This window comes from Lepidochelys kempii, chromosome 15 (assembly GCF_965140285.1).
Source record: "Lepidochelys kempii isolate rLepKem1 chromosome 15, rLepKem1.hap1, whole genome shotgun sequence".
Classification (NCBI taxonomy): Eukaryota; Metazoa; Chordata; order Testudines; family Cheloniidae; genus Lepidochelys; species Lepidochelys kempii.
The window spans coordinates 22,947,294-22,957,809 of record NC_136394.1 but is presented as its reverse complement, the minus strand read 5'-3'; the positions used below and the strand labels follow the sequence as shown (position 1 = coordinate 22,957,809).

The following is a 10,516-nucleotide window of genomic DNA, read 5'->3' as shown; positions in this document are numbered from 1 at the left end:
GTAAGCATTCCTGGGATGGGTACTTTGCAGGGAGAAAGCTGTATTTCAAGTATAATTACAAATCTATCATGTGTCACCTTCTGTCTTTTGATAGAGAAGTATCACCAGGCAGAAATAACTTCTAAAAGTTCATGCTGTTGGCTAGATTACAATTTATTAACTAATACTATTAAGGTGCATGGGAGACCATTTATCACAGTTAATGGTAGCAGTGAAAACAGTTCCCAAAGCAATTTTTAAAGTTTTATACTTTTATGAGGTTGTGTTTTGTTTTGCTGTTGCTACGTTTCTTATACTAACCTGTTTCACATTATATGTAAGTTGGTCTCTTTGGTTTAGAGGACTGTTGATGAGCAGTAAGTATACAAAAGAAGAAGTTCCTGCATTTTAGGCCCAGTGATAAGCCACACAATTAAAGCACCTCTGCTAATTGTATTGCATCCACGACTGACCACTGCCGGGAAGAGATGGTATCTTCCTTTCATGAGACATGGATTAACTTTGTTATGACCAAATAATCCATCATGAACGGAGTGACATGAATAATTCATTTTGTGCCACATGGATGGGATTTGGTGCTCTCATATTGCTCCTGAACGGCAGATGTAATTAAAAACAAAAACAACAAACACATAACCTGCTTGTGTTCTGTTGTACCCTAGATTTTTCCCTATGGAGTGATTTTTTTAGACATGATGGGTGCACCAGGGGGCACTGTTTGCATTGAAAAGACACAGGCAACTTTGATTTGGAGCTGTAGAACAGTGTGTAAGACTAACCTGAATGGGAGAAGTTTGTCTTTCCTTCGTTCATAACGTCAAAACAAAGCACTTTCAGGAAAGCTTTGCTTTGAGTTTCAGTCCACCTTAACAATCATGCAAGGGATTTTAAGGAAGTGCTGGAAGACATTTTTCTTAATTGATCACCTGGATTATGACTGCCAGAAAATACAATATTAATCTGTTTCAGAGGGGTAGCCGTGTTAGTCTGTATCATCAAAAACAACGAGGAGTCCTTGTGACACCTTAGAGACTAACAAATTTATTTGGGCATAAGTTTTCGTGAGCTAAAACCCACTTTGGTTATACATATGTACAGAGCTCACTTCACAGGCCAATAATTGGTATCACATGTTAAAATAATGGTTGAGCTCAGGCTAAAAGGTCAGCGGTTCACCTAGATTAGCTATTTATCCTGGGCACAGCACTTTGAAGTAGCTGTCCCTTGTCAAAATGCAACCTTCAACAGATGCACATAAGAATTTCAAAGGCTTAACTCCAGCAAATGAAGAAGTGAAGTAACAAGGTGTCAAACACCTTTGAAATGTATTAGATCTGACACACTATCTTAAGTTAATCACTCCATCTATATTAATAAAATGTAATTCATACTGTGGACTGTATTCAAAATAGAGAACTTTCTTATGTACATAGTCAATGTGTGTGAAAATAGGACTCTTTGCTCCTTATGTATAAATGTAAAAGGGGGAATAAAAGGAGGTAGGATGCTTTTTAGATTAGTTGTTCCAAATGTTATTTACTATTATTGACTTGCAGTGGAGTCCTGACCTAATTAGGGTCTCTCTTGCTGCTACTCTAATGCATTAAGCACTGTACAGACTTCTAGAAAAGGACAGTTGCTGCCCGCTAGAGCTTAAAATCTTAGTTTAAAACCAGATGTAACAGGTCTGCAGAGGAAGCCTGTTGTTAAAGCGAGAAAAATACTGCAAACAATTTCATGCAAGTATTTGCTTACATTTAAAATTGAATTTCTTTGGACCGTGTTCATAGACACCAACTTCTTCTGGCGCCGGTGGGTACTCAACTCCCCTCTGCCCCCGGCCCCGCCCTGACTCCACTCCTTTTCTTTTTGCGAATACAGACTAACACGGCTGCTACTCTGAAACCATCCCCACATAGTGGTTCCCGAGACAGCTCAGCATTTCTTTCTACTTGGCACAGGAAATGCATGTGGTAACTGGGAGAAGAGCTGACTCTTCAGTGGCACAAAATATAAATGTATAAGTGTCCAAACAGGCACCAAAACATGCGTTTAAGCTCCTAATGTGAGACTCCCTCTTTTAAAAAGCAAGCCCTATAACTTTATTTCATGTGGCTGTGGTTGAAGTATCTAATAACTGAAAAAAAATATATATATATATAAAAATTCTCCTTGTACGTTTTGCATGACAGAGGTTGTATAAAGTGAAGTGACATGGTATTTATCATTCCCTGCTGCTGTTCCTGAAGAGATACCCAAAAGAAACTCCTTGATAATCCATTACGTTGCCATGCTGAACTTTGAATGAAGCTTAGTGGTAAAAATTCACCAGAGTCGGTAGACCTGGTCCTTTAACCCTCACTCATGTGAGTACCTTCATTACAGGATTCAGGCCTGTTCTCAAGAGTAAAATTCCTGTTGACTTCCAGGGGAGCAGGATTTGGCTGTTACACCAGGTTCATATCCTTATTCACATTGCATATTACCGTCCTCTGTGACGAGTGCCCTCCATGTCAATGGGACTATTTGAGGAGTAATGTATTACTGTACGTAAGGAGGCAGAATCTGGCCATCCGTAAATAGATCAAAAGAGTTTTTGGGAGAAGATTTTAAGACAGCATAAATACCAAGCAGAGGTGGGATCAAATATAATGTAACTTATACAACACACCTTTGTTTACATGTTTTAAGGGAGAGTTTGGGCTAATATCAAATGAAGGCAATGAAGTTTTTCCTATTTGACTTTAAAGTTACAATTTCCTCTTTCAGTCCTTCCCAAAAATACTCACCCTCCACTCATGTATGGTTTTGTGTCTAGTATTAATCTTTAAATTTTTCACAGCATCTCACATGTTCATCATATGTGCTTTAGGAAATGAATTAGGCTGGAATTTTTGAATGTCAATATAATTTGGGTGCCTAACTTCCTTAGGCTTCTTTGAAAATGTTAGCCTAAGCAAAGAATCTTAAAGTTTAGAGAGTTGAAAAGTCTAGCACCTAAATATTGTACAAACCCCAAGAAATCAAATATAATTGTGAGGGACCAATGCAACTCCTAGCAGAATTTATTCTGTTCTCTTCAGATTCTTATACCATCCTCATCACTTTGGTACGTCGCCTTTAATTCTTAGCTGTGAAAGTCTCTAACGTAGATCTGTGTGCAACATCCAAAGTGTTCTTTGAGTGCAGCGTGTGCTGGGCAAATAGTAATGTAAACATAGTCATTTTGATTTGTCACCTATCCTACTGTCAATACTTCCAAATTGTATTGTGTGCCATCTGTCTCCAATTTGCATTAAATGTAAGCTTTTCTTCACACGTAAAAAAATCATAAATATTTCTGGTTTAAGGATGATATAAAAGTGCATTTGGTCTTCTGGGTAAGAGGTGTTGGTCTTGCCAGTGGCTCCTTGCTCTCTTAAATGAAATTAATTGCACACACAGATTGTCTACAAATTTTAGTGTTGACAGGACATAAATGCTTGTTGCCAGTCATGTTTTATCCCTGGCTGCAAATTCTTAGGTTTAAACTCAACTAACAAATATTTCTAGTGTCTACAATAGAATATACAGTCACAGTACTTAACACCAGAGCTGTTCTATAGTTTTTGATGAAAGATTTTTTTTAACCTACAAATGCACTTTTTTTTCAACATTGAAAATTCTTTTAATTTCCATTTAAAAAAAAAACGATTTTTTGCTAGAAGAAAAATCCCTGGGATGAGACTGATCAAAACACATTAAAAATGGGGGAGGCGGATGGGCAAAGTGACCTCCCCTTTTTATAGCAAATGTAAGCATATTTAGTAATAAAATTATGTAAACTGACTTCCATGAAAGCTGTGATAAACATTCATCCTCCTTGAGCATGACTAAGGTGACATGGCTATGACCGTCCCAAACACACTGTGGAGATTTCGTAAGAAATGCCTGGTTTTAAGGCAATCAAGCAACTGTTTATCTGTTTGAGTGGAATGATTTCAGAAGAATCATTTTGGGGCACTGGCAATAGTTTTTACCTCTTTTTTATAAAAAACACACTTTTCATAACTGGTGAAAACAGGTTTTACTCTTGCTTGTTTATAAAAGGTTGAAATTAAAATCTCTGGCCTTGATCTTCCAATGGGCTGCATCTGGATGGAATTGCTGCTCATGCAGAGATTGGGGCCCAAATTTTCAAGGTCAAAGGAGCAGGCTGCAAGAGAAGAGGTTTCCATTTTCAAGGAATGCTTTGTACTAGAACCTGGGGCTTTTGTGCTCTGCACTTCTCAGAGGAGTAAAATGCACCCCATGGTGGAGAGGGAAGTGGTACAGGGGTCAGGTGATTGGGCCCTGTCTTGCCTCCCTTTCCTCATCTGTGACAAAAGTAGTTCCAGGACATCAGAAGTACAAAAGTGGTGGCATCTCAGATACCTCTGTGTGCTTAAAGGCTGTAGCTGTATGCTTTCCCATCCCCCTGAGCAGGAAGGAGATGAGGGGCAAGAGGTAAATACCAATGGTATCTGGGTCTCCCACCAGATAGCATGGATGATAAATGAATGGCTGTAAAGCTGGGGCCCCAGGAATAAATATTATGCCTGGAAAGGAAGGACAAAGCAGTGGACAGAAGGACCTAGTAGAGAAAGGTGCAGCTGGTGAAATCCAGGGGGGTTCTCTTCTCCCTGAGGGACTATCCTGATGGGTGTACACCTTTGTCCATCACATCCAGTCCCCTGCTGCTCAACTACTTAGGAACTCTCCCCCCACCTTTCCTTGCTTCACCTCTTGTGCCACATGCCTGGGCCAAGGGTCCCTCCTCCCTCCTGCCCAGTCCCTGCAGCCAGGGCTTCAGCTTCCCTCGCCCCACTCTCTGCCTGGTGCTTATGTGCCCGTGGTGGGTGATTCCCTCCACAGGCCCGCTCCTTGGGGCTGGTTTCTTTTCCCCACCCCCAGGCCCTGGACTCCCTCTCTCCCTAACGCCTGGGGAAGGGGGGGGGGGGTTTCTCTCCTGTCTCCCTTCCCTCGCCAGCCAGCTGTCCCCCCTCCTCTCCCCACTGCCGGGGCTCACAATCCGGGGGAGGGGGTGGGCTGATCTCTCTATCCCCGAGCGCGGGCTGTTGCTTTTCTGCCCGCTGCCCCCCACTCCCGGCTCCAGCTTCCCGGCCCCGCCGTCACGCCCCGGGCTCGGGAGGCTAGCAGGGCGGGCGGCGGGGGGAGGAGGCGCGGGCGCTGATTGGAGCCCGGGCTGGTTCAGCCCCCAGGTGACCGCCTCCGCCGGCCGAGGGGCTTTCTGTCTCCTCGGAGGAAAGTCCGGGGGTGCGCGCCGGCTGGCGGCGAGATAAAGGCAGGGGGCAGAGCCGGCCGGCCGGCCGGGGAGCGAGGCGGCTCCGTGTTCTCCCAGCCGGGGTGGCCCCCTGGATGCTCCCAGCCGCCGCCTCAGCCCCAGCCGCGCCCGCGCCGCCGCCGCCGCCTCCTCCCCTGCTCGCTGCTGCGGCCGGCGCCGGGCTGGAAAGTTGGGTCCGGGCGGCGGCGCGCTCCAGCCCGCTCCCCGGGCCGGCGCCAGCGCAGGGGAAGTCCCCGGCGGGCGCGGAGCCCGGCAGCGCTGGGCGGCGGGCGGGGCTGATCCGCCCCGGCCGGCATGGAGAGGCGCCCGCCTGGGGCGTGAAGGAGCCGCCGCCGCGGGGGCTTGCAGATGGCTCGCCGGGAGGTGGCCGCGGGCAGGGAGCGCTAACCGGGGAGCAGCGCCCGGGACATCCCTCCGCCCCTTCTCCCGCCGCCACGATGGGCCCCGGGGGGTCTGCGGCCAGGGCCAGTTCGCGGCTCGGCTCCGCTGCCAGCCTGCTGCTGGGGGCGCTGCTTTGCGAAGGTAAGCGAGCCGGGGGCCGCTTGTCGCGGCGCCGGCCCCAGGTCCGGGGCGGCCGGGGTGGGTGTGACCGTGTGAATCCACCTGGATCGCGGTGCCCCGCGCATGGGGGGAAAAAGTGCAACCCGGAGTTGATTCGGTTCCAGCTTGGAGCTCCCCGAGAGCCTGGTTGATTTCTCTCCCCCGCGCAACCTCCATGTACACGCAACCCCCGAGCTCGCACAAGCCTGTTTCGTTCCCCCTTCCTTTCTCCTTTCTAAAAGGATTCCCCTGGCGTCACCTGTCGTGTTGTCCTCCTGTTTATCTCGAGGAGAGAAACTCAGGGGAGCAGGTCTGATCGGAGCAGGCAAACGGGAAGTTTCCCTTTTTAAAACTCTCCAGGCTGGTTTAGAAAGAGTACTACTGTTCCTTATCTATCTAGTTGCAATAAAGAGATCTTATTCTTAGGGGAAATGCCCCCATCCATCCCGGGGAGAACTCGGAGAGGAAACCGATGCCAATGGTGTGTGGAAGTCGTGAGTGATCTCCATGACCGTGATTAGCCCATGCAATAGCCTCCTGCTAGACTGGAGGAGAGAGTTGCAAAGTAATCTCCCTTGAGAAGCGTTAGAAGTCCTGTATGGGACTGTACCAGACGCTCGGTAACCTAGAGAAAGGAACAATCCTGCCTTGGCAGTAAGGTTGGCTGGATGATCTCGAAGTTCTTTGCCGTCTCTGGGATCACAGACTGGGTCCGTTTGTCAAAGCCACGTTTTCCTCCAGCGGATCCACTGCTGTGAAATGTGCTATGTGGATTTTTATGGAAAAATAGAAGCAGGGTAGGTGCCTGCTAATCGTGCCTGTTTCTATGTTGCTGTGGGTGCTAACATAATATTAATCCTAACTTGTAGAGAGGGAAATCTGTCTAGTCCCATGTAATTTTTTTGTTGCTGTTGTCCTCTTAAACTGTGAACGCCTTCGTTTTGCAATTAATTAATTCATTGTTGGTCAGCAATGCGGTTTGACAGACATAAGAGGATTACTAATAAAAAACTCTTCCTTGTTTAGTGTAGTCCAGTCCTGCCAGCCCTTTTCCTAGGACAGCTGAATGTAGAGACTGCCCTGATGTACATGAGAGTATCTCAGGAGTGGGGCAAGATCAGATTAACCTGATCAGTGACCATTTATAGAGGGCCTTTCCCCAAATTGGTAGGGAAAACACAATGCTTGACAGACAATTGAATGGCATGCTCAATGCCAGTAATCTTAATACCCATTTATTTTAATGACAGGTTTCAGAGTAGCAGCCGTGTTAGTCTGTATTCGCAAAAAGAACAGGAGGACTTGTGGCACCTTAGAGACTAACCAATTTATTTGAGCATAAGCTTTCGTGAGCTGCACAAGTACTCCTTTTCTATTTATTTTAATGTACTGTATCTCAGTGCCTCAACATGCTAGAAAAGGGCTAATGTAAAATACGAGATTGTACTGAGTGCCGCACCTGGAGGGGAGAACTGTATTAGCCTTGGGACAGTGCAGCACCCCTTCTGTAAGGTCGTTCTTGGGAGTCGAACCTGAAACAGGCGTTCACATTAGACTTCAATAAAATGGGGAGCCAAGATATGGGAACGTGTATCAGACAAGATTTGTATAACGGGAGCCTGGTAGGTGCACTGCCCTTCCAGAAAGGTGGGAGAAAGGACCACAGTGAGAGGTTGTAAACAACCAAGCTTTGGTAAGCTACTTCTCTCTGCTGGAACCTGGGTCAGCGTCAGCTCAACTATGTTGTAGAAAAGTCTTCTGTGGCACCAGGGCTAGGCGCTACCAGCAGCCGCTGTTGGGAGCTTCTGAGAATAAGAAAAAAATATTAGTTCCCTGCAGGGAACTAAAGCAAAGCCTGTCAGTGAGGGATTTGCCATTCAGTGTTAGGCTGCACAGTATTAAGGAGAAAAGAGCCAGTTCATTAAACTTATTAACTAAGGTGTTTGTATGGCTTCCTTGTGAGGCCTTAACAAGTGTTTTATTTGCTCTCCCCTGGTGTATTTTCACTCGTATTGTTGGCCTTGGTGGATGGTGATTGTTTCTGAGAGCTAAGTCCCACTAAATGAAAGTCGCTTTTTAGCCCCCAAACCAAACTATTTAAATGTGCTGAGAAACTTTATATTATGGACAAGTTGTCATCCGGTGTTTAAAGAGCTATTTTTACTTCTCCGAACTCTTGGAAATTCAGGCCTGATAGTAGATGCTAAAGAGAATTTCTCCCAAAACAGTGCTATGGGCTTCAGTGTGGCATTTTACTATGGTTATGTGATTTGGCTAATAATGCTAATTCATTCATCCTCAAGAGAGGAGCCTGGCATTGAATTTAAAACTTGCCTTTAGTCAGATCCAAATTTGTAAAAGTCAGCTTGCAAAAGTGCATCTGTGTGGTTGCACGTGCACAAGTTTCATGTGCAAAACACCAGATCTGTGTGCCCCACTTGGGGGTCAAGTGTGTAATTATATGTGCACAAGTAAATCCCTGGTGCATGTGTATTTCTTTTATCCCTGTTTTAGGAAATGATCTCTGTGCAGCAAAGCACTAAAACACATGCTTAAATCCTATTGAAACGAATGGGACTTAATCACTTGCTTAACGTTAAGCATCTGCTGAACTGCTTTCCTGAAGCAGAGCATTGGTGTTTTGAATGTGTAAAGGAAGTGTGCAGACTTATTTTTGTAAATGTAGTCCACAGATAATTCTTAAGAGTAAGATTAGTTGGGGGAATGATCAAGAATCATAGAAGCTAGAAATGCAAAAAGGCAAAAATTAATAAGCCTTTAAAAACGGCTGCAGTTTTTCAGATAAAATGTCAGTTCATTTGCACACTTAATTTACATACACAATTAATGGCTGTACATGCAAATTATGCTGATTTATACATGTAATTCTCTGACTTGTGCACAGTCAGAGTGATTTTTTTGGTACACAAACACACACATAATTGCTCACAGAGTGATAGATACATGATAGAAGGTTGGAGTCTCTTCTCAGTTACACCAGTGTTAATCAGGAGGAATGCCATTCAAATCCAAGTAGCAGAATCAGGCCCACTATTCCCAGCGCTTCATCCATTCTGGATATAAACTTCTCAAACAATAGGGTTTACACCACTGCATTTGGAATTCCATTCCATAGCGCGGCACAGCTCAGTTATAAAGGTTTTCCTAAACTTTTTATTCAATTTCACCACTTTGGTGCTAGTTAAGAACACAGCAGGGATTCCCAATCTGCTAAAACTATAACAGCATGGAGTTAACTTTTCTTTTTGTGTAGCACATTTCCAAACCAATCTAAGCAGCCTATTAGGTTTTAATATTGGCCTTGTGTTAGTATTTTGTGGCCAAATCTGAAGCTTTGGTAACCATCCTGCTGTAAGAAAATATTAACTGTTCTAGGTGAAAGGATGCAGAGGTATCTGCTCTTGTATGCTTCTGAATGTTTAGCTGTGTTGTGTAATGAAAAAAGGAATTATGATTATGGATCCAATAACATCTCTCACAATGAGTAACTTGGCTGGCTCTTGAATTAAAAGATGGAATGTCTTTGTATGGAATAAAGCAATGAACTGTGCGCCATGGTAAACTTAAACTTTCACAGATATAGTACACTTTTGGAGGTGAAAGGGGAGGGATTTAAATTTGGATTTAGGGCCTGGTCTGCATTTTTAAAAATCAGCTCCAGATACAGATGTTCAGAACCTATTAAATTCTCTTCTGTGGCGTGTACCTAGTAGCAATGGCATGAGCAAAGGGAAAATTCATGCTGAAAGTCGGGAAAGGTTAGTCTGGGGAACAGCCTCCCTAAGGGAGGTGTTGGAAGCCTCATTGCTTGGGATGTCTAAAACTAGACTGAACAAAATGCTGGTGAATATACTGTTGTAACTATCCTGCAGTGGCCTCAGCTGATGGATGAAAAAAATGACCTAATGGGCATTTTTCATCAGTAATGTCTTTAGTATCAGCTGCACTTTGGTAAGCTAGATAATACGAACATGCAGAGCAGTGAAATAGCTAACGGTTTGAGGGTAAATTGCCACTACTAAGTTTTTGAACAAACACCCCATTGAGATGAATGGGAGCAAACTGTTCCTGTATGTGTGCAGAATTGGATCACATTCAGAAGTGTTTTTTTGTAACCATAAGAGCTAGAAAACAGGGGTGTGCAAATAATTCCTTTTCCAGTTTTGTGGATAAATGGAAAAAACTGGGTGTGGGAGGGAAATGTTTCCGTTCTACCCAAAACAAAAATGTTTTCAAATTTTCAGCAAATGGAAGTGTTTCATTTCATGTCCACTGAAACATTCAGGTTGACCCAAAACAAAAAATTTCATTTTAATTTTTAGGTTTAAGAAAACATTTAAATACAGTTTGAGGGAAATTGCAAAACAAAATGCCCTTTTCAAAATAAAAAGTCAAAACGTTTTGTTTTGGAAATACTGAAACAGTTTCCAACAAAGTTTCCAACCGAAATAATTAAGCAAAATTGACCTGAATTTGCAAATTGCTTGGGTCAATGCACATTTGCATTGGGGGGGCGGAAAAAGGCTTTACGTGAAAAATGTTGTCCGACTGTACTAAAATTCATTTTAACGAAAGCTTAAATTCTTCAGAAGCTGATGAGGCCACCAATGAAGTGTCGGAATAGCCCAATCT

The 10,516-nt window shown here is 44.2% G+C and overlaps 1 protein-coding gene across 3 annotated transcripts in view; it reads left to right on the top strand.

The window, feature by feature from the left end:
* The first annotated feature begins 5,552 nt into the window (after nucleotides 1-5,552).
* LOC140898671 (transmembrane protein 132C) overlaps nucleotides 5,553-10,516 on the top strand; it is a 298,418-nt gene continuing 293,454 nt past the window's right edge. The window contains exon 1 of one of the 3 annotated variants that reach the window (XM_073312835.2): nucleotides 5,553-5,845. Coding sequence is in view for 1 of the 3 variants with exons in the window: in XM_073312833.2 (XP_073168934.1) it covers nucleotides 5,761-5,845 (85 nt within the window). In the remaining 2 variants the exon portion in view is untranslated. The remainder of the gene's footprint in view (nucleotides 5,846-10,516) is intronic. The other 2 variants (XM_073312833.2, XM_073312834.2) reach the window with 2 other exon arrangements.